At 39.1% G+C, this 24431-nt stretch overlaps 1 protein-coding gene across 1 annotated transcript; it reads right to left on the bottom strand.

Moving 5' to 3' along the window:
• Positions 1-4898: 4898 nt before the first annotated feature.
• Positions 4899-23751, bottom strand: LOC108875952 (uncharacterized). Its single transcript, XM_018665190.2, has 5 exons — positions 23653-23751; positions 7350-7443; positions 7138-7219; positions 6653-6979; positions 4899-5439 (listed from the first exon to the last, which is right to left on the bottom strand). Exons 3-5 carry the CDS (start codon positions 7196-7198, stop codon positions 5075-5077), a joined length of 753 nt encoding a protein of 250 aa, XP_018520706.1. The 5' UTR covers positions 7199-7219; positions 7350-7443; positions 23653-23751; the 3' UTR covers positions 4899-5074.
• Positions 23752-24431: the final 680 nt, after the last annotated feature.

Raw genomic sequence — 24431 nt, forward strand, 5'->3', positions numbered from 1 at the left:
CACTGCTTTCTGTGTTGCTGTGACCTACAAGCACATTCTATGTAAACTGCAGCAGTTTGGGAGAGTCAGGTTGTAAAAGCATGCTGCTGTTTTCTGTGGAAAGGACATTTACTTGGGTAATGTACTTAGGCACAGTTTACTGCATTGATATTGATGAAAGAGCATATCAAAGAGTAAAAATTAGCTTCACCTCAACAACTACAATATTAAACCAGTGCTTACATATTAATGCATCAATAGAGTATGTTTACCTTTGATAATTAAGTACATCATTCTGATACTTCTCTAGTTTTTCTACAATATGAATGCAGGACTTTTTCTTGCAATTAAATATTTTATGGTGTGTGTGTGTGTGTGTGTGTGTTTTTGCTGCTTTTACTTACACCTTGAATAACATGTTTTGGATGCATAGGGGCAGCGAAGACAAGCTGTGAACTCACCACTGACGTATCATCACCTTTTAAGTTGATATGCTGGACTCATTAGCATCGTTAGCAAACTGTTATACATATCCAGCAGTTACAGAACAACATTATCAGTCATTTGCAGTTGTGCTCCAAGGCCACAAGATGAATCCAATATTGACTCTCTTTAGCTCTGTTCTTGGTCTCTACCAACGCCTGAGGGAAATATCTGATCTTTAGCAGCTAAATGCTCCATTAGCCAGCCAGAAACCAGCTAGTTTCTCACAACGAGCTTCTAGAGCTTTTTCACCGAGGACGGCTGACAACTGAACAGTGAGCTGAAACTGACAGTAAATGTCCATAAAACCAATATGAGCTGCAGATTAGGGTGATAAGTCTCTTCACTATGAGCAACCCATTTCACATTGTCATATCATTTTCACACTGTCATTTGATAATTTGTACATAGTGAAGATATCAATTTGAAGTACTGCTTAGATGGTCGTGATCTGTTAATTAGATAATATAAAACTGACAGGGGCCATTCAGTAGTATGAATGCTTTTACTTTAGATTCATTATGGACATTTTGTCGCCAATACTTTTTAAATTATTACTTAATTATGTAACATTTTACATGTAATGAATTTTTTATAGTGTATAGCTTTTACTTAAGTAAATGAATTTGCTCTCGATGCTCAACTGAATGAAAACATACAGGGCTGCGAGCTGTGAACAAATATTGCAGTTTTAAAACACACTGGAGCATTTTATAAAATATGCATAAATGTGTGCGTGAGCAGAATGTGCCTGATCTAAAATTATGGAGAAAGAAACACACAGAAGTCAGACACCGTGCAGCAACTGTCACCAACAACACTGATCCCTGTGTACACCAGCTCTCGGGGCAATTAATCCCAGGCCAACTCCCTTTTACCGTAATGTTAGGTAACAGGCTATCAGTGCTTCACATAAATCCTGGCTGTTTGTTGACAGAATCTGGCTTTTATCTCCTCTTTCCATCCCTCCATCACTCTGTCCTCTCCTGCTCTCTGACCCATCTATCCATCCTGAGTCGCTGTTTGTTGGTCAGTCAGTTTCTTATCTTGTGTCTTTTGATCTGGCCACCTCCCCCCACCCTCTGCTCTTGTGTATGATATAACCAGCTGTGGCCGCTCACCTGACCAATGACCACTATGCTGTCAGGGTGATAATGTAAACCTCTCGGAGAAGAGATAACAGCCCACAGGGATAATTGGCCAGACACACAGACAGATGAAGCCAGGGGCACACAGTGAGACACCTCTCAGTTACCATGGGAACTTGACCTGAAGCCCCTGTATATACACACACACACACACACACTCACCTCAGTGAATACACAGAACACCCCCCACTGTGTACTTTGCCCATATGAGGTGCTCACAGGAGAAGCAAACTTCAAACATTGAGAGATGATGTAACAAAGCAGCAGGGCCACTTGCAGAAACAAGGCTCATATTTTCTGAGGTAACAGGGAAAATCTGTTACAAGAGCAAAACAACTTAATTCCCCCATAACTTTGTAAGGCTAATAAGACCGCCCTAACAAAACATGTAACGTGTTTGCAAAGAGAAATATATTCACAAATTTCAATGGCATTCTTTTTTTTCTCTTCTGAATCTGGCTGTATGCTTTATCGTAAGATAAACCTACAACAATCTTTGCACCAACAGCCATCTTTTATTCATAATGAAACAAACAGTGAGAAGGTTGTCTCGGTTCACTCATCACTGATGTGGCCCTTTTGAACCCTGCAAATAAGCATCAATATGCAGCTGGGAATAGTAGTGTCTGACAGGATGAGGGTGATAAAGTGTGGAACTTGGTCCCTCTTGTGGTTAGAGGTGGATATTACAAGTATATAGAGAGACTGATGCAGATTGTTACTGTAGAAATAACTGGAAAGCAAGATGTGCTAATTTGCAAAGGAAAAGATTAGTATATAAGATGAAGTGCAGTCGACCAAACAGTCTTTTCCTGAGGTACATTCAGTAGCTGTTGTGGAGTTTTTGATCATATCATATGCTCATCATCAGCAGATTGAGCTTGACCAGTTTTAGTAGAGTTGCAGATGTTACATTTTTTTGGGGGGGAGCACTTCAAGGACATCTTGACCATATTGGCTTGTGTCAAAGGCAACAAAACATGAAGTCAATGTGGATGAAGTCTTTGAAGTGCTCAGAGAAAAAAAAAAGGAATTTGATCATCTGCAACCTCATGACAAGTTGCCAAACCCCATCTGCACATCACCAAAAGCTCAATAACGGTTACCAAATGGAACTGGACTGATGGTGCGATTATCTCTAATGTTCACAAAGTCAAGAACAGACTTTGAGAGAAAACCACATTTTTATCACAGAAATATGGGAATGTTGCACATTTGTAACTTAATTCAGTTTTGTATTTCAGGTTCAAAAGACAGACGTTTTAGCACTCTATATGTACAAATGAGATCAAATCCACAGTAAACACCTTCATCACATAATTGCATGATTAAATGATGGCTTCCAGTGTGTTATTGTCGTGGAGAAACAGCCACAAATCATTTTTTGACAGATATTCTTTAATTCCCTTTAAAGGCACACTCATGACAATTTCCAGCAGGTCCTACCAAATAGGATTTTTTTTGTAAACATGCAAATACAAATTTACCATTGTAAATAGTAAATTTACTGCACAATTTAAAAAAAAAAACCCAAATATAAAAGCAATAGCAAAAAACCAAAATCTCATTAGAAAAAAACTGTTAATATGTACACTTTCCATTAAAGATACAAACTCAGTGACTGAAATTTCTTGCTGTAAAAAAATCTGAATTCACAGTAATTTATTTATGCTTGCTCTGGACTGCATCCAGCAGGAAAGACCATAAACACCAGTACACAAATCAAAAAAACACAGTATATTCACATTTCTGTTATAATGTAAAAGATAAACAGCTAACTAAAAATCAGTGTGATTTTTTCTGAGGCTGAAAGCATAAATATAAAAAATACAGCATTTTTGAGTCAGTTGATCAGTCATCGTCATTCAGTTTGTGAAAGGAGTATATTTCATTTTGTCAGTGATGATATGAAATTGACAGATCATTATTCCACACATTAAATACAACTACTTCTCATAACATTTAGCCAGGTGTGTGTGTCTGTGTGTGCGTGTGCATGTGTGTTTGTCCGGTCTGTGTCTGGATGCATCCATATGCACTGGTATAGTCAAGGTGACCTTGTTTTCATTTACCCAGCGGGCTCTCAGCCGCAGCAACGCCTTGCTAAAAGCTCAACCTGCCACTGACTTCATGACACCATTAGCAGAGAGTCATTCTGACTTGAAAAGGCTCTCAAATTTCCTGTCTGAACAGGGTGGGTGCATTGAGCCTTTAAAAAGGCAGAGTTTTAGCCTTGGAGCTGAGTTTGTCCTCTGTAGCTTCGAGCTATGGCTGAAGAAACTTGAGCAATGTGAGACAGAGGGCAAGCTGAGGATGCGAAACAGGAGAAATGATCTGTATCTGTCTTCTCACTTGTGTTTCCTGTAGCCAGGACATTGAGTCCTGGTCAGATTTTATCAAAAGATCAAAAAACACAAAACACTCTAGTCTCTTTTTTTGTATATCAATTTTAAAGGGTTGTTTCACCCAAAAACGAATGTTTTTACTACCTCTCACTATTCCCATTACTGTGGACAGGTTTCATTAGCACAATTTTCTGCAGGAAAATAGTCCTTCTGAAGCCTGATGACTTTTGAAAACTTCTGCTAAGTGAAATGTTTCAAAATGTCAAGTCAGTTTTACATTCTGTGAGAACTACAAACCTTTGGCCTCTGTTTAGCTGTATGACAGCCACAGCCACCTACATCACCAGTCACAACTCGTTCACCAGAGGGCAGCATCCAACCAAAAACCTCAGAGTTGTTGCATGACTTGGAGTTCCTGTGTTCAGCTATTTGATATTTCACACACAAAGACTTCATTGTTTCTGAAGGGAATTTACAGCAGAGCCTGTCTTTTGAGGTCTGCATTCTGCTCAAGATGGACAGATTTACTCACACACTCGTGTGACACACACACACACACACACCGCGCATGGCTGTGATGTAGACACATGGTGGACACACCTGTCAACTGATATTTTCATCTTGCTCTTTCAGAAATAAATACACACTCCTGAAAATAATCTGTGGCTAGACAGGTTATAGCTCAAGACTAAATTGAGCCAGTAGCCAAAAGAATTTCTTGTTTGTTTGTGGTTATATGAAAGTGTGTCTGTGTGAGTTTCTGTGTGTCTTTGTTGTTTTCTGAAAATATAATGAAACCAATAAGCCCTGCTCCCTCATCTGTGACTCTCCATCGAAACAAAACAACAAAGGTATTTTAATAATTTTTTGTGTAATGATTATCAGCTCCCTTGTTATCAGCTCTCAGTAGTCTGTAATTTCCTTGTTCACCAAGAGTCAAGAGCTAAAAGGGAAGAAAAGTACACCCTTTGAACAAGTAAGTTGACTCAGATAACTGAAGATGCTTTGGATTTTTAAAGAAAACATAAATCTCAGTACCTCATTGTTCTTAATCAACATAAATCAAGGCCTCATTCTGATATCACACTCCATGATGTTGGATATACTATGACATATCAATTATTTCAGTGTGACAGCAAGTAAGACTGAAACACATGGAACTATCCACATAGGTCCTTGCGACTTGCTATGTGAGGATGAAATAGCGGATATTCTGGCGTTACCCCCGACCAAAGTACTTGCAATGTATCTACCAGATTTGCTGCTCCACAAAGAACAGTTGTAGGGCACATCTGAACTTTTCCTCTTCAGGTGGCTACGGACAGTCAGCCAACCGCCTTTGTCGACACTTTTACGCACTGTAAACCCGCCTGAGAGATTGTGGGAGCCATGAAACCAGTGCACATCTCCGTCTGGATAGACATCGCTGAAGGTGCAAATAGGACCATCGCTTGTTAGATCACCCTCCACGTTCGCACAGCACTCTGAGGGGAAATCCAGAGACGAGTTTTGAGATGCATTAATGTTAGAAGCACTTGATGCGCTCATGTGAAACCATTAAAAACCCACCACGCCTCACTGATTCATACCACCATCAAATATATGCCAATCAAAAGGGATCAGTGGTGGAAAGTACATTTAATCCTTTGCTATGCTTGACTGCAGTTATAAGGTACTTTTTATACTGCTTTACACTTCATCTGCACTACATTTCAGATAAGTATTGTGCCTTTTTACTCCATTATTTGTTATTTTACACTTACTACACGTACTTTACTCCCAAAACACATGGAAATATGATGCATAAAGGAGTTAATATTGGCTCAATCAGATGTTACATTAAATAGCATTCTGGTTGTTTATTATGATTTGTGAGTTGTAACTTATGTCTTTATCAGTAGTCAATAATTCAGTAATTCATGTGTTTTGGATTAGCGCATAACACGTTAAAAAGACAAGTTTTGCGTTGCAAATTGTAAAATCAATAATTTTCCTGGTGTCCTGGCATCTTCCTCTCCCATAACTTGCTTTGTCTTTATGGCTTTACAACCTGAAAATTTCAAAGGTTGCTCTAACAAACTCTACTGTGTAAAACATTAACACATTATTATTACCAATAATAACAGCAATAGTTAAAATTTAAGTTATAATTTATATACATCTTACAAAGTTTGTCTCATTAGAAAATGGTAAGAAATGGTTCTTACACCACAAGCTTTGTCAGTGCATCTGTAATAATACTGATAATACTAATAGTAAATATGAAAATATAAAACTATGGCCAGATTTTGCTATTAACAACTCTATAATTTTACATGAGAAAATTATACACGTTATTATACATTTGAATTTTACTTGGAATGGTTTTACGTAGTGGTATTAGTACTTTCACTTAAAGGCTCCCTGTGGATTTCTGGACCACTAGCAGTGATATAGAGCAGTTTTATGATTTGTTTGTCTTGGGCACACACACAAGGATGTTTTGGAAAGTAACATTTAATGTAAAAATAATTTTTGCTTGTTTGCAAGTAAACTCCATGGAGCACCTTTAAGTCAAGAACTTGAATATGATGAATATCATGCCTCCACTGTAACCAGTGCAAACCAGTCTCATTATTTACATTCATTACAGCTCTTTTGCAGGTGTTGTTAAGACATGTCACTGTTTGTTTAAATATAAAAGATGTAGACTCTGACCTTGTAACTCCACAGCTGTAGTTTTATACTGTATTCCCTGGTTGGATCGAAGTTTGCATCCGTAGGGCTCTTCTGTTGCGTGTGGCTCCACTTTTTCGAAGATGAGGGAAAATTTTCCGTCTTTATACTCACAATGGAAGTCATTTAATAGACTTTTTTGGTATGTTATGTTTCCTTCACTGTCCACAGAACAAGACATTTTGCTGTTGGACCATCCAATGTGTTTAATCTTTAGTCCATTAAGAGATGAGGACACGTTGCACTGCAGGGTAACTGGTTTGCCATGCTCTGCAGTGATCTTGGGACTCACACTTAGTCTCACATACTCTGTAAAGACAGACACAGATATTGAATAAACTGAACCAAAAGCTTCATGTTGATTCCTTTCTATCTTTGCATTATTGTTCATATCATACTGTTACATCTTACATTATTAGAACATAACAACCTCCCAATTTAAACTTGTTTAAAATAGTCTCACATACCTTGTGTTGTCAAAGTGAATGCATGCACAAGCAAGAGTATTTGCAAAGCTGTGACCCCCATTGTCAGCTCTTTTGCATTTCACTGTAACATGGAGAACAATCAAATTAAAACCTATCTCAGTCAGGTTTAAACATTGATCTTAGCAGGCTGAGTCAAACATGTTTTAGATTGTTAAGATTTCAAAACTGGGTTAAATCTGAGTGGAACTGACCTGAGGAGTATTAGTGCTTCTGTCCAGCTCTTCTCCAGTGCTTGTAGTCTCCTTACAGTGCTGTTGTGTACACGTATCTTCCTGCAGACTTTTCCTTAAGTGTAGAACGTTAATGATTAGAGAATTATGAAGAGGAATTACCAGGAAGGCTAACAGCTTATCACTGTGAAGGGTGAGTGCTGGAACCTGAATGACAATGGTAGGGGAGAGGAAGTCTTTAGTTTTTCTGTGTGTGTGTGTGTGTGTGTGTGTGTGTGTGTTTGCATGTTTGTGTGTCTGTATTGAGCAATAGAGCGTGTAAGAGGAAAAGAAAGTGAAAGAAACAGAAAGAAAGGGATTGAGAGCCAATTCATAAAGCTGTAGAAGCTGCCACAAACAGAGACTTGTATGTCTGCCTTTGATGTGTTGCGGCAGTCTTTCGCTGCTTCATTTCCCTGCATTCAACATTCACATTGATTTTTGCCATGAGCTCATTATGTCTGTTTGATACTGTTCAAACTCCATGGCAATAGCCACAGGGAAAGCACTTTTGTCTATTATACACAGAAGAGTCACTCTCACTCAGTTAAGGACTCCACTGAGTCTTACTGTAAATTCAGTCATTTCATGGGAAGCAGTCAAATAATGATAAAGTACGTGTCAGTAACACACACAAGTACAATGGTCAAAACTTTGCTTATTTAACTAAGTGCACAAGTCTGGCAGGTAAACAAACACTAGCTCATGTTTGTGACCACATACCGCATTCTTATCAGTACCACCTCTGCTTTACACCACACATAGCAAAACAAAGAGGTGCAGCTTTTTATTTCTTTTTGACTTTACTTCAAGTCTCCCCATCATTATCAGCTGTAATTTTTCATTCAATAAATAGTTTTTAACACACAACAATGTAATTATGAGCTGATGTAAAGGTATTTTAAGTTATTCCTTTACAGTATTTGTCAATTTCCTACTGTAAAGACATATTTTCTATTATTACAACTGATGACATTACATTATAGTGTGTTATAATTAATTTACTAAATGTTTATATACTGCTTATAAATGCTAGATAGGGGAACATAAAGATTGTTACCTTTTGCTTTGACCTTTAACCTGCCTGAAAGCTACTACAAAAATTCATTTTAAGGGACCAGCATGTAGGATTTAGTGGCATCTTACAGTGAGAGGGCAGATTTCAACAAACTGAATACCCCTCCCTCACTGTCACGTTGTATGACATGCAAACATGTTAAATGTGTTATTTTGTAACTAATAGAGAGCAAAATCAATGTAGCCAAATATAATGTCATGACCCGTCCACAGTGAGACTCTTACTTCCTGTTTTATTTCTAAATCACTTCAGAATTCAGAATTAGAATCATTCCTTGTGTGTAGCTTGTGTTCTTGCTTCCTGTCTTTGTGTTTTTCCATTTGTTTAATTGTGCAAGGATATATGTTATTTCACAGCTAATACATTTGTTTGGACTGAGAAACGAGAGTCACAGCTCTTTTTGTATTGTGAGATGATGCCAGCCTCATCCTTTAAAAACATTCACATGTGCATCTGTATGATAAATGTTCAGTCATAATAAACACTGATTCTTTACAGTTACAGTATGAGTGTTAATTAGAGAGTTGTTTGTGACAGAGACAAAGTAACTCATAGTCATTTACTTAATTCACCACTGGGACACACAGAGTGATAGAGAGCAGAGCAGCGCCTGCCAAAGAGACCTCAGACACTTAAGATGAGAAATTTCAGCAACCCAGAGAGAGAATCAATGTTGCAAAAGGCCCCGGTAGATGTGTTCACCTTATGTCCTTCCTCTGTGTAAACATTTTCTATTTCAGGTCCCAATCACATCTCCCGTAATAAGAGCTAAATGTGGAGGAAGACCCCACAGGTTGTAGGTAACTATGGTGAGGGATCCTGAATATGTAGAGTACATGCAAATTTGAGTGCACTAAGATGCAGAAAATCCATACATACATCCCTAGTGGAGAGCTCTGGCTGTGATTACAAACATAGAGTCGCCATGTGTAATTATCTATTCATCTCTCTGTATGGAAGCAACACTGCATGAAAAAACAATCCATCCTCCTCATTTATTTCAATGAAAGCATTGCACTGGCTCAGCTGGGGAGACAATGCTGATGATGTTGGCAAAAGTAATAGAAAATCCTGGCTCAGCTTTAGCTATAAGACAATGCAATATAGTATGTTGTAAATCCAAGCACATACATTCCTGGTGTATCACTTTGTAATGAGAGCAACATGTTTCTGATTTCTTTACCTCTAAATCATGGTGATGGAATGTTGTGACCATGCTAACTTTCTAGAGTAGTATATTCTTTCCTTACAGTATTACAAATAGCATAGCACTACACCCACACCGGTGCAGTCTTTGACACAGATGTGTGTGAGCTCTAGGTATTACTCAACCTAAGTCTATTTACATATTCACATTGTGGGGACTTGTATTCCTTATGGGGACAATGAGCAAGTCCCCATAATGTAAATCATTAATTTATATGGTGCAGACATGTTTAACCTCTTAACGCCAATTGTCGCGAATTCGCATCATACCACTTGCATTCAGACTGCAGCCAAGATAGCATATGCATTCCCCCAATGCTGGTTTGTGCAATTTTGTGGCTTCAATAAAAAATTTACCATTGGTTACCATTAATGCCTATTGTCATACCAAAATGTACATCTATTTTATGTGCTATAGACAAATTAACAATCTCTACTTAATTTAGCATCAGCTTGAAAGCAAAAACACAAATAAATTTTTTTTATACAATTGTAAATAAATTCAGGCATCAAGGGGTTAAAGGTTAGGGATAGGTAAAAGTAAGCCTCCAGGAAATTAATGTTCGTCAATGTAATGTCTCATGAAGTCATGAAGACAAGACTGTGTGTATATGTGTGTGTGTGAGTGTTTTCTTCTTCTTCTTCTTTTTTTTTTTAACATAGTACTGTTTTTGCTCTTAGTGCCCTTTTGTGTCACCTGTTTAAGGGGAACTCCACTTTGCTCTCAGGGTGTGATACTGTGTAAATTCTTTTGTGGCTCCAGAAGGAACTGCATGCAATTTGATTTTAAAAAAATGCCTCAAGTCTGCCTGATCCATTTCTGTGGTGTCAATTACACACAGGCTACACAGTCACTGCTCACCTTGTATAATGGCTGGTCTGAGGTTAGCTGCTAGCTCAGTCAGCTCCCACTTTTTGCTGATGTGGTGCAAAGTGACACAAAGGTTTTGATTTTTGATTTTGCAATAATTGTCTGGCTGTGTATCCAAAATGACAAGCCATGTCTGTCAGTCAGCTGAATTCTTAGTTTTGGACTGACTGATGAATTTAGGAATGAAAGTTTGTTTTATAGGCATTCACAAAGGCTTGATAAAATTATACTGGTTTAGGTGTCTAAAAAAACATTTCAGTTTTTCCATTCTCATGTTTACTTCTACCTGTCAGGTACCTGCAAGTACCCAACCTGGTGCAGATTTCAAGGGTGCTTTATTATGTTGCATGTTTTACATTTATTATCATTATCTATCCTTTTATCTGACTTCTGTTGTACTGTCCCTTGCCCTGTCTTTGGACTGCAGGTCTTTATGCTTTTATGAGCATACTAGTTAATGTGGCAATAAAGTATTGAATCTTGAAAAAACAGGCTGGCCCACATCACAACACTGCTTGTCTTGTTTTATTGTCCTCAAGACCTCATCTGACTGTATATTTGTAACCACGTGAGTACCCTTCATGTAACCTACAATACAATCATTTCACTGAAATTTAACTGACTCACAACAGAATGCATTTACCCCATGACAGCTTTCCATAGCTGGTGACCCCGCCTTTGTAATTTTCCTATTTGTATTAACAGCCTTCACTTTGCATCACTTCAGAGCTTTCACTCCTGTATTAGTCATCTGTCAGCCAGCTGATTCATGCAATCCTGCAGTTGTTATTGCTGAGCTGTTCATTTGATCATAATTTGTAGGCTATAATGTTTTTCATTGACAACTCAGAACACACATTTTATTTTTCATAGCTACTCATCATTACCTGGTTATTAACCGTGCCTTAGTAACGTGTGTTGTGCTTATTGTACTTATCTGTCCAGAAACTACGATTAAACAAACTAAATGACACCAAGTAAACCTGGGGCTTTTGGGCCAGTGAAGATCTGCAGTAGAGCAGGTTGGAGCAGGTTTATATTTTGTGCTTTGTCTGCACACGCCTACACAAACTTGTAAAACACAAATATGATTGTTATACTGCTATACACTGTTATATATACTGTTATAATTTACTGCCTCATATCATAAAGAAAAACATGCTGTCAAACTCTCAGGCCTTCCCTGCCCTGCATGACAGCAGCTTTACAGCTTATTTACACAGTATGCCTGGTTTTCTCCTGTACTTAATTGCTGTGGGGCCAAGATTACCCATAACACTGAATTTTATCTGTGGCTTTAACATGATTTGCAGTAAAACCGCTAAAGTTGTTTAGTATCTGTCACATTAAGTTCAACAGTAATTTGGCGCTCAAGAGAGTCCAGTGGTGTTCTGAGTCGCTCTCTGGACCTGTTGCTATGGTGATTAGTTGGGTAGATTTTGTTGCAGTAAGGTGAAAACCTCACATCTCCAAGTCTGGCAACTGGTGAAGCTGAAGGATCACACATTATGTTTTTTGGAAAATTGTCACACTGGCAGAAACTTTTTTTTCCTAGTAGCGCCTGGATAATGTCAAAGATGCAGTGTCACTGAGCTTAGAACAAAAGAATGATTTATGCAACTTATCCTGGATGTCACTTCTTTTAGATGAATCACTTGTGGGTGCAAAATAACCAGAAACACTGGCTTATGCTCTAATTACAACCAATACAAAATGAACAGGTGTTATGCAGCTCAGTGCATAACACCAGACAGAAGTTGCGAGGTTTCTAAATGACAGAAAATGAGTGTTTTCTTGAACCCGTTTGGGATTACTGCACTACATGAGCTCTTGATCTTCCATTGCCTCAGAACCTCGAAGAGTCAGCATTCATAATTCCTGTGTATCTAATTCCCGTTGAAGACTTTAGCTGTTAACCCCACCTCCCCAAAATCCCACTAAAGCTCAGCCTCAACAACATTTAAGGAGTCTAAGCTGTACTAAAACTTAACTCAAAAAGTTCTGTAAATCTCAGATGCAATATGTTGTACCAGTGTACTGTGAGTTTCCATTTAACCTGCTGCTGCGCTGATGTCCCCATGTTTTATATTGGAACTAACAGATTTTACATCAGGTTTAAAATGTTACATTATATACAGATAAGCAAAGTCAGCTGTGGCTGTAACAAATCTGAATCAGTTTTTACTTAACAGCCTCAAAGATGTGTTTGGTCAACTGACAAAAATATTAGCACTAATGGCGTTAAGGTCTTGTGACTGAATGCTGTGTACCATAAACACACAACCACAACTTGCTCAAAAACTCCTGAAGGGTGAACATGTGCAGTAGACGTCTGGGTTTTCCTAAATAGCGGATAAATCACCACAATGTAAAAAGAGGAAGGCATTCAGAGTCACTAGACATGTCGTGAGAAATATGACTTTGGGCTTGATATCACACACCGTTAACTTGTGTGTTTGAACAGTCATTTACTGTTTCTGTTCCTCACAGACAGCTGGAACAAGTATGGGAACTGCTGCGGTTGTTGTGGGCCTGGGAAAATCCTTGGAGACAGACTGTATAATTATAATACTGGGCTATTTAAATGAACTTCACTCAGTCCCAAGTCTCACTTCTGTTGACTTTTCAAAGGCAATAGCAAGGAATTATAATATGAGCGCTATATGTTTGCTTGTGCATTGGTCATGTTTTACAATTTACTGAAAAAATAATCTTTACACGGATCAGTGTTGAGATAACATATCTCAGCTGTACTGTATCTGGGTCAGCTGTGCAGCGTACACTCACTCTGTAAAAGTGGCTTGTTGCACTGAGCAGTGCTTGTTGTTGGCTTTTCAAAAACTGTTTCACCTCTCAACATAAACCAGGCAGCTTTGTGAATTCCCATTCATTTGACAGATGAATTTACCATATAATATTCATAGAGGATTTAGCTCAGACGACATTACAATTTCACGATTACTATTGTTCTCAGTTAAGTGCAGTATTTTCTAGGTCAGGTTAACAGCCAGGTTGTTTTGGTATTCCCCACTCTTACTGCCACACCTTCCCCTCACTTGGACCATGACTGTTCCTTTCTTTCCTTCATTGTTATCAGAACAACTTGAAGTAAACAGCAGAATTTCCAGTTAAACATTTAAAGAACAGTTAAAATGAGAGAGGAAAGCCTGCTGTGCAGGTCTATTAAACACACCCTGAGCATTACTTCACATCTTTGCCCTTTCAGTCTTTCTACGTGCCCTCCCCTCTCAACAGCTCTGACTAGTGATTCCAGCCATCAGTGGCATGGCTGTAGTGCTTAGTAGAGCCATTAGTGGTGACTCGTGACATCCAGAAAATGGCAGGATGCAATCAATGCTACCCCCTCCTCCTGCGAGAGCCATAAGTGAGGGGAGTTCAGGAGAAGAGGAGAAAGCACGGCTCTAAATTGTACAGAATTTGTTTCTTGAGCAAGGAAACAAGGCAGCTTGAACTAAAAAAAAAGTTTTTTGTTGGAGTGGCTGCACACAGGTAGCAAGTGATTCGCCACTCAAATAAAATTGAGCCAATTTTCCCAAACTGTCACAGGAGCGGTTCAGTGGATCTCTGCAGGGCAATGATTGTAGGCTTTAGCTGTAGTGTTTTTTTTAGGGACAAAAGTCTGAAGAGACCAGAAACACACAGCATTCTGATTTCTATCACACTGGGTTTATAGATCCTGTGGAAAACAGAATTCCTCTGCTTTGTATATACAAATCACAGATAGAAATCATGATACTCATTATAAAAGTTGTCGTTTTTACTGAAAAGTGCGGGGTGTGGCATGTATCTGGGACTTTCCTTGTACACACAGCAAGTTAATAATTACATGCTGCAGGGTGTGATCAAATACTCTGAGCAGTGTTTACAGCTACCTTCACCAGGAACATGCAGTGACATGTGCAATGCCAGTTACATATGTGTGTTTGTGTTTTTCTAGAAGATACATGTAGTTTTAGAAAGCTAACACAGTTAGTGCTGCAACCTGATCTGTACTGATGCACTGATGCACAGCGAAATAAATATGTATACAAGTTGTTGCAGTGACTAAGGGAGCACTGGGAAAACCGATTCAGGCTTACATTTGTAGTTTGTATTGATGAATACAACACAGGCGAACAATCTCCACACATTATTTGTATGGCATGCTTTACAGCACTGTGAAAGTCTAAAAGGAACATGGAGAAATGCCTGCTGAGACCCTTGTTTACTTACAGCATGTGTTTCTCAAAGTCATAGCTGCAGCAATATAGGATCACCGTTTATATAAATCTTAATAATTACCACATAATAGTACAATATAAACTCACTGTTACTGAAACAAGTTCCTGCTATTTCACAGACTTTATCAGCACGACAATCCGATCGTATACCAGGCCTTGACATAAGCAGTATTAAAAGCCTCAGCAAAGTCAGTTATTGATATAAGATCAGTAGCATTCACATACACTTCACACAGAGGTGTGGTGCAAAAAGACAGAATGTGCCTCAGCAGCAAACACAGTCACTCAGGTACATGTACAGACATCACCATCTGAGAGGAAGACATCCTTCATAACACCTGGGACTCTCAAGCTGACAGACATATCTTTACTGTATACCAACAAACACAGGCACACATATGCTGACAGTCACTCAGAACACTTAAAAATATGATCAGATATTCCAACAAGATGCCATTTTCCCCTCACATCACCTAACTTGATGATAACTGTTGGGCTGATAGATACACACAAACTTATTCTGTAGTCCCTGGCCCAGCATGCACAGTTTACCCTTGAGCTTGAGCTCCAGATGAAAACTAATGTTTGCTCCTAACAGCCTTTCCATCCTGAGATCACACCGACACATGACGAAACTACTTTGCTGTCCCTCCCCAAACTCCTCCGTCTGCGCCCTCTCTTTGAGCCCTTAAAGTTCGAGGACATCTCCATCACACACAATCATGAATCGCATTTATGAGCTGATCTTGAGGCTTCGCTGCACCCATAAACACACCACCCGAACCTCTCCACCCATAAAGACTGCTATCACACAGTTAATGTCTGTTGGAAGGTTTATTGGAGGGTCCACCGTAGAGAGAGAGTACTCAGGAATGGGAAAAACCATCCTGATGGGCTGAGAGTAGTTATACACACTTTTGGACTGAACAGAAATGATATGTATTGTTCAATTTAGGATCCAGGAAGCTGAGCTCAGTCTTATATAATACAACGAGATGAGGGGCAGGAAGTCACTTGAATGAGTGTCCACTGGAATTTATTTTCAATTTATTTCTATACAATAAAATTCACACATCCCACATCTGGTAATTTAATGGGAAGGGTGTGAAAGATGTTTTTGCATCTGTCAGCATTTTGAGCTGGCACAGTCTCTGGCTTACCCTGCTGGGTCCTGTTGCGTCTTGCATCCCAAACATTCATTTACAAGCAAAAGGCTATGAGGATAGACAGGACACTGAGGAATACAAATGTCTCTGCTTTGTTTTAAAGAGTTTTGTATATGCAGTAATTTTAATTGGTTTAACACAGATCAAGTAGCTGTTTAGTTAAAAGTGTTAATTACTGAGCAAATAAGATTTATTTTAAACCCACCACTGACTGATAAATATTTATGTAGCATGTAATGAGTAATATATTCAAGACCAAACCCTAGAAGCCACTTAAATGGTAAATGACTGCATTTATTCAGTACTTCTTTGGTCATATCTACCACTCAAGACAGTTCACACTACAGATCCCATTCACCCATCCACACACACACGCATTCATATAGCAGTGCCCTAACACATACACACACCGATAGTATTCCATTGGGGGCAATTTGAGGTTCACAATATTGCCCAAGGATACTTAGGCACGTGGACTGCATGAGCAAGGGGTCAACCCACTGACCCTGTGATTAGGGGGCGACCTACTCTACCTCTTAAGCCACAGCCGCACCATCTAGGTCTATAACACTATTTACATATGACTACAAGGCTCTATAATGTCAGTGAGCGATATTTTCTAAGCTTGTGTGATTGAAAGAAGAGTTGATTACTGCCCACGCTATCTTTTATTCTTGATGGTCATAAATGACCTTTTCACAATCAAAAGGAGCAAAAACTTTCAAAAGTAGACAAGTGACAGAAAATGTAGACAGGAGAGGTTAATGGTGTATTGTTCGTAAGCTCAGCAGTTCTCTGTTTTTGACACACCACTTTAACATGCTATTCATCAACATTAAATCATGTTGCAGTGGGAAAATCCACAAAGCCCGTCAGATCAATGAAAAATGACATCTTTGAGCCGTAAATGCAGATAATTGGTTCTCTCTCTGAGATTATATGATTTTAAAGGTCATTTCACTTCCACTCGTGTTTGAAAGGACTCGACATCACTGTTGCAATCATACCGACACACAAAGCTACACTGTTGCAGAAATTACCCTCTTGTGGTTAGAAAAAGCTGCAGCTACCACATGAACATTGAGACATTAAGGAGCATTGTGCTTTGCCATCTGTGGCCTCATGTTACATCAATCTCAGCATAATCTACAGGCTGTTACAAGCTTCAAAAGGATGCAATTCAATAATCTTGATTGTAGTGCAGCTGCCTGCTGCAGCTGGCAAGAACAGGACTATGAGGGATTTGAGGCTGGAGAAAAAACCATCCTGCGACAAAATGCTGTTGTTATCGACACGAAAAGCATATGATACCTACATCTCAACATTGGTGCTGTACTGCTTTTTTGTAATCTATTTTATTGTTATTATTGTTTCATTTTTATCATTTCAATTTCTCATTGGTCTTAAATTGTTTCACTGCTTATACCTGTGCTGTCTTATTATTGGCTTGTCAGTCATCTGTAAATAACTTTGAATTGCATTAATCTGTGAATCTATTTATGGTTGCTATACAAATAAAGTTTTAATTACCTGATTGATTGTAGAGCTGTAAATCCAGTCTTATTGTCCTGGATTAAATGCTTTAGAAATACTTTCTCTCTGGAATATCTATGCATGGCAACAACAGTTCGGTTAAAAAAGATAAATGGTATTGGAAAGTACAACTGCCTATGTGAAAAATAAAAGTTCTATAAAGCCTTTTCTGGCTTCAGGTCAGGGCGTTACATAAAGTCTGATGAAGTGTGAAATTGAGAGACTACAAACTTGAGGACTACAATTCTAAAAATGAAAAAAAAAAAAAAAAAGTGAACTTGCCAGACCTTTGTTGCCTGCTCCTCATCTACATTAGGGGTTGCATTAGCCACTGTTAGCACAACACACCACTGAACAGTTATCAGTCAATTTGCATTGTGGATAATGTAGGCACCAGGTTTTGACAGAGAGGAAGAAGTATAGGACTGTCATGCTAAATCAGTGGAATACTCTGATTTAAAGATTATGGGGAGATTCTTGTCCTATGTTATGGCAAAGTAACAAAAATAATGATAATAAAACAAAAACAAAAAACAGCAACCTCTACTACATAAAGGGCACACCTCCAGTATGAACATATTTTCTGGGAATAAAAACAAGTTTAAACTTGCCAAAAGGGGAAACTTCACCTCCTGGCTGTGCCATTGTTCTCTGTTGTTACTGGTATAGGCCATGTCACACCTTGGTTGTGACCCTGTTATTTTTCCTGTGTTTCTCTACATTCCCCTGTGTCTCATCCCCCTGTGTTTGTCTGTGTGTGTGTGTGTGTGTGTTTCCTGTGTACATGGCCCAAGCTACACACCTGCTCTCAATCAATGCAAATACCCCAGCTCACCTTCCACTTGTTGCCAGATTGTTAGCACACTCAGTGGCCACTTTGTTCTCTTGTGCTTCTGTCACAAGTTTCTCTAGAGTGTTGCTGCTACTTGCTTTTGCTAATCCGTGCCTCCTGTGCCTTAGAACCTCTGTGCCAGCCCTGTCGTTTTGCTCCTGCCTCACACACTCACTCTCAGGCTCAACCATTCATCCTCCTGCTGCCGTCACCAGCTGGGATCCGCCATTCCCCCTCATCCTCACCTGCCTGTCCCCTGCTGTCCCCAGCGCCCCTCTCATTCTCTGTTTATCATTGTCCAGTTTCTCATTCTGTGCACTGAATTATAACAACTAAGCCAAAAATCAGGATTTGCAATTTGTTCCACCACTGTTGAAAAGGTGTGGCCCTAAAAATATATAGAGAACACTCTAACTGAACTGTACGCAGGCATAATTTCTATAAATCTATTTTGATACATTCAGTTTAGTAAGCAGCACCACAATGATGTTATCAGCATTGTCACTGTTCATGCATATGATTCATAGATTCATCAAATTCAAGCTGTTGTTCTTGACCAGCTCAACATCATTCTGTCCCACATGATCAGAGTTATACAAACCATAATTCTCTCTAATCTGTGCAGGAACAGCCATCTCAGGGATCCTTGTTATTTTTTGTTTGGACTGTAAATAGGTGAAATGTAATATTTAGATACACATCCCATGCCTCCTGTAAGCCCAGTGGTCTTGTCAGCAGCTTTGATGCAGGACAAATTTATGTGTGAGGGAGAGTTTATCACTGAAACCAGCTCTGAGGAGATCAGAGGCATGTTTTTGCAGAATCAGGAAGCTAATCTGGCTCAGAGTGTACAGGGTAGCTGGCCTACCTTCTTAGCGAATGTGGAGCCGTGCTCAAACTCGACGCCAATGTTTGCTAACGCGGAGGATTAGCCTCTTCTGTTTGCTTGCACTTTGCAGTTGCTGATGTGTTATTGCAGCATTACTGAGCCCAAACATATCCTTTATTTTGGCTCGACTCCCAGATGAGATTCTAGCTTCTAAAGGTGTTTTATGATAGGATGCCTCAGTGAAAAAGATGACCTCCTGTGTGATTAACAACCACTCCACGCTGTAGTGCTTATAGACAGAGTGCTTTCTCTGCCAGGGATTTAAAGAGGGTGTATTCCTTAATTATAAAAAAAGGAAATGATTATGGTAATTACAGTGAGAGCGCACAAGGATCTCTATGTGTTCCACCCTCTTATGAGCCATCCATGTCTGATGGAAAAATTATTTTTCATTTAATAATAATGCTGCACAGATGTCCACATGCTGGTGCTTAAAACGCAGCTCCTTTAATTAGGCTTTAGTGCTTCACCTTGAATTGGGCAAGGTGAGTCTGCATCCGAGTTGCTACGAAAATCACAAATAAAGGATGAGGAAGGAGGAGGAACGATGCATTAACAAGACTCTACAGCCACACTAGTGGCTCTGAGAAGCTGTAAAATTAGTTTTTACCGGACTGATTAAAATTGTGATCTGATGAAAATGAAGGGATTCATGCAGCTATTGCATCTAAAACACAAAACAACAACCTGCATAACTCAGATTCACCACTGTAACACTTTTACAGCAATGTTAGCACTACACCACTGAAATAAACCACAGGAAGGTAATACTTCAGGTGCTGAATGCATTAAGGTCTGTGAAAAGGGAAATAACACACTAATGCTCTTGACACTATATAGGTTCTGCTATTTAGTTCAGTGGCAGCTCCATATATAGACTCTCAGTGTGTAAAGACCTTCACATATACAGGGAAGCAAACCCATTTCCTCTTCTATTCCCTCCTCTTTTATTGTTAAACCTGATGGACTGAAGTGTTTGTGTTAACCATGAAGGTGCCATCCCTCTTCACACTCCTTCAAATTGTCCCCTGGTATTACATTTTCAGTCCAAACCCTGTGTACAATTATCAGATGCTCTGCAGCCTTATAGGTGTTCTCGCCTCCCCTTTGGCTGCTCAGCTTAGGCCCATCCATCTCTGAATTGACTATGTTTAGACATATAGGACTGGCCTCGCTGCTGATGGTATTCATGGACAGTGTGTATTAGCCTTCCAGCCTCCCCTGGGCACTCATCCACTGTGATTTAGTGGAGCTGAGAACCATGAATTTCAGTCAAGCAGTTGAGGAGAAGCTTCAGTGATTTATGCTTTTGTTTACAGGGTGCTGTGGGGACCTTAATCTGGCAGTGATGAGAGGGGGGGGGTGTGTCTACAGTAAACATATGTGTGTCTGTGTGTGTGTGTGTGTGTGTGTGTGAGAAAGCACTCGCAAATCGGCATGCAAGTGTTTCTGATTTCTGATAAATAATTAAGTGCATGAGGGAAGGAAGAACTGATTGAACTATGTGTTTATTTTGACTTTATCAGCAGTGAAGAGAGCAGAGAATTCACAAGGGAGAAGATCATCCCAGATGGGCTCCAGATGTTTTTTTTTTTTTTTTTTTTGGGCTTAGACAGGAAGGTGCTGTGTTAAGCAGAGAAAAGTTGGGGACCAAACCCCTTATGGAAACTAAATTCACTTAAAGGATACACCATCTCCACTGTGAATGAAGCAGTGAAAATAGAACTCTGGACAATATTCAGCCATCAACATCACTTTCATAAGCTCGCTGTTCATCACTGAAAGCACCTCATAAAGGTATGAGTCTAAATGTCATCCAGCAAAGGATTGCGTCTAACAGAGTGCCGGTCAGATCATTAGCACCCATTGATGTCCCCTTTAAAAGCATTACCCTTCATAAATGATACCCCTGTCCATTAGTGATAGTGCATAAAATGAGCTGTTCGACTGCTGATGAAAATGGCCTCTATCAGTGCTCCCACACCTCTATGACCCTGTGAATGAGGATAATTCCCCTGGTTGGAGAAGGCGCTAAGGAAGTGTCATCCATTATCTTTGCCTTATAGGTCACCAACATGGAAAAACACCCGGACAAACATCAATAATATGTTCCTGCGACAACAATCCTGGTGGATTTGAAGTGTTAAGTGGTGTCCTTGTTGGAGATGAGAGGGGTTTCCACCTGAGGGAGGGTGGTTGGAGGGGTGGGGGAGTGGAAAGTAGGAAGGACGCAGACAGGCGTAAGGGAAAAAGCTTGTAAACATAAGACAAGAAATGTTGCTTTGCAACCCCTCCATACAACACAAATAAACACACAGTTGTGTGCAGTATGTGTGTTACTACCGTACTATATTTAAATTTGACAGCTACCATTGTTCTAGGAGACTGGGTGGAAAGAGTGGTGTGGGCTTCCATCACATTGCTTACATCAAAGAGGGGAGTCTCACATCCTACACTGGAAGGGAAATATTTTCCTAACTTGACAAAATGCCAGAAATATATGCACTCTTTATATTAAAGTCATTACAAACATCAAAGCATGTTTGAAAATTAATCTAGTGCTTATCCTCCCCACTGACTTTTACATTTTCGTCTGACAGCCTCAGCAGCAAGCGGCAGGGCTTGTCTGCTGCTGTCAGAGCACTGTTTGTCTTGAATATAACTCTAATCTGGGCGATAGTCAAAATCAATACAAGTTTGAGAAGAGAGATAGCCGTAGGCTGGCTGGTCAAATCAGTCACCTGAAATTACTGAAGCAACACAAAGAATGGCTGCAGGGTTGTTGTGGGAAATGCCAGAAAGTAGAGCACTGTGATCTCAGACGAGAGAGAGGGAAACGCAGACAGGAAAAATCATTAGGTGATAGGTCACTGACACTTTCCCCTTTTCCTCTAGGAAACAGGAGAAGCAGTTAACAATTGTTCATGGGTGTTTATCAGTAGAGGCAACACAGAAACATAGCTGACTTAGGTTTACTTCAGTTTGTTCTATTCAGTCATGCAGCTTAAAAGCGCCTGTAATCAATATTTTGATTATAATATTAAGATGCATAATGTAATGAAGGCTTTGCTTGTGACAATGAGGCCTCACAGAATTATCACCTGAGTCTGCAGTTCTTTTAACTAAACATTTTGATTTTACGGTTAATGTTTTGATTCACTCATACCACTTGTTTTCAACCTAAAACTCTTAAAAAAAAAACAAAACACTGTATGCTACATTCCCAGCATCAAATATATATATATATATATATATATATATATATTTTTTTTTTTTTTTTTTTTTTTTTTAAGCTAACTTTACTGTATGGTTACTAGAGTTAGTTTGGAAATGTTTGTGGAAATGTCACTTTCAGAACACACCTTTTTTGCAACACCAGTATTGTCATCTCTGTTTTTACAATGTGTCAGATGAATTTAACTGTAATTAATGTACAACAGGAGATGTACATCATTCATATCCTCAGCCATATAATGGAAAAAACCCCAATAGGCCAATTAAAACTAACCATGTAAGACTTGGTGCATGTAACTGATGAAAGTACCTTTGCATGTTTCAGATTTCCTTCATGTTTTCCTGTCATTTTTCTGTGGAACACAGCCACTATCATGCTCTGTAATCTAACTCTGAGTGAAGAACAATCATGTTTACATTTGATGGGAGCGATACTAGGTATACTCATAATGAACCTGAGCTGAATGTCACATCCCAAGTTTATAATACTGCTTCCTGTTTCCCCACCAAAACACTATGTTCACCACAGCTTCTTCATACATCTTAAGAATATTGTCATTTTGCCAGAGAGAACTTCCCGCACCTTCTTTTCATGAAACTATTTTTGTTGGTTGTTGATTACCCTGGACCAAGCCTGAGCCAAATACAACATACAACAAAATTACACTTATATAAAGTTGGAAAGTGTGCCATGCTGAGGCAGTCAATTTAGGACAAGTCTGCTATATTACTTTGGTGTCAAGGGAGTAGCTCTGTGGCCATTCGGGCCAAAACAAAATCATCAGAAATGTCATTTTAATCCAGTTGAGAAAGTTCCCTCACAGGGCTTCAGGGCTTGATAGAAGTTTGCCAACAAAAGTTATGAAGAAAGCTTATCCCCCATTGTTGAAAGATTTTAGTTGTAGTGCTTGAAGCTCAATGACACATCAGAAAATGTCAGTTTCACTTACAGTTTTTACCATCTGTGGGAGATTTTAGTTGTTCTACAATTGTGATTCTTTACTGTTGTTTTGTAGATCTTCAGTCAGTAGTAATTTAAAGTATTTTCTTAATATCCCTACTCTCCACACCAGGATTTAGAACTTGCTGTCAGTCACACTGCCACTTGGTTTAAGTTGGTGTAATCATACACTTAAAAACATAACAGCATCATACAAATCTACCTCTGTCATTGAGGTTTTATCTTTTCTGCACTAACACCAGCCTGCTAATTACAAAAGCAATTTTCCTCTTACCTCTTGCCTTTTCTCGCTGATGGCCGCTGAACGATGTCTGCTTTCCAATACACTCTCATGTCTCTCCTGCACTGTTTGTTATCTCACACCCACACTCCCTGCTCCAATACTTCAATCTGCAACATACCATCAGAGATGCGGACTGCTGAGTCACTTCCTTTTGTGAAAAATCTTGTCTCTGAGATACCTTGACTTCCTGTCCTAAAGTATAAAAATAAATTCACTGGTGTCAGACACAGTGCTTTTCCTTCCTTTCTCCACATTCTATAGTTTGCAGTTTTCCTCTTTGTTGATGCTTGCCCCGTTATAGTCTTTTATTATGAAAGTGAATTTTTTTTAGTTTTTAGCTTAAATCAAACTTGTGTGGATTGAAATGCATGCTTCATAAGCAGTAAATACTGTAGAGCAATGGTTCCCAATATATTTCTGATTTATAGAAGAATAGTCTCAACCCTCCCCAACACACACCCATTACATTCCAGTGAAGTCTGGCTGGAACAGTGTTATAAGAGTTTCTGATGGAGTCATGCAGGAAATTTTTGTAACCTGATACAGTTTTAAAGGTTAATTCAAGATGACAAAACAGATCTTCATCTTCATCTTTATTTATCACTGATGTTTTCTTTCAGACTTTAATATTGTCATACAGTATAAAACATTAGCGTGCCTTGCCACATGGGTTGAAATGTATAGATTAAGGTGAAGCTACATTTCACCACAATTTTAATTTCGTCTGAGTGCTGAAAGGTTTTGAGATTTTCCATTAGACTCATAACCAC

Source organism: Lates calcarifer, linkage group LG5, assembly GCF_001640805.2.
Source record: "Lates calcarifer isolate ASB-BC8 linkage group LG5, TLL_Latcal_v3, whole genome shotgun sequence".
Classification (NCBI taxonomy): domain Eukaryota; kingdom Metazoa; phylum Chordata; class Actinopteri; family Centropomidae; genus Lates; species Lates calcarifer.

Excerpts from the sequence above, each read along its gene's own strand:
- LOC108875952 (XM_018665190.2), bottom strand. The coding sequence starts at position 7,198 with ATGGGGGTCACAGCTTTGCAAATACTCTTGCTTGTGCATGCATTCACT. Across the intron at positions 6,980-7,137 it reads ATTCACTTTGACAACACAAG|AGTATGTGAGACTAAGTGTG; the intron begins GTATGTGAGACT and ends CTGTCTTTACAG. Across the intron at positions 5,440-6,652 it reads TACAGCTGTGGAGTTACAAG|AGTGCTGTGCGAACGTGGAG; the intron begins GTCAGAGTCTAC and ends ATTTCCCCTCAG.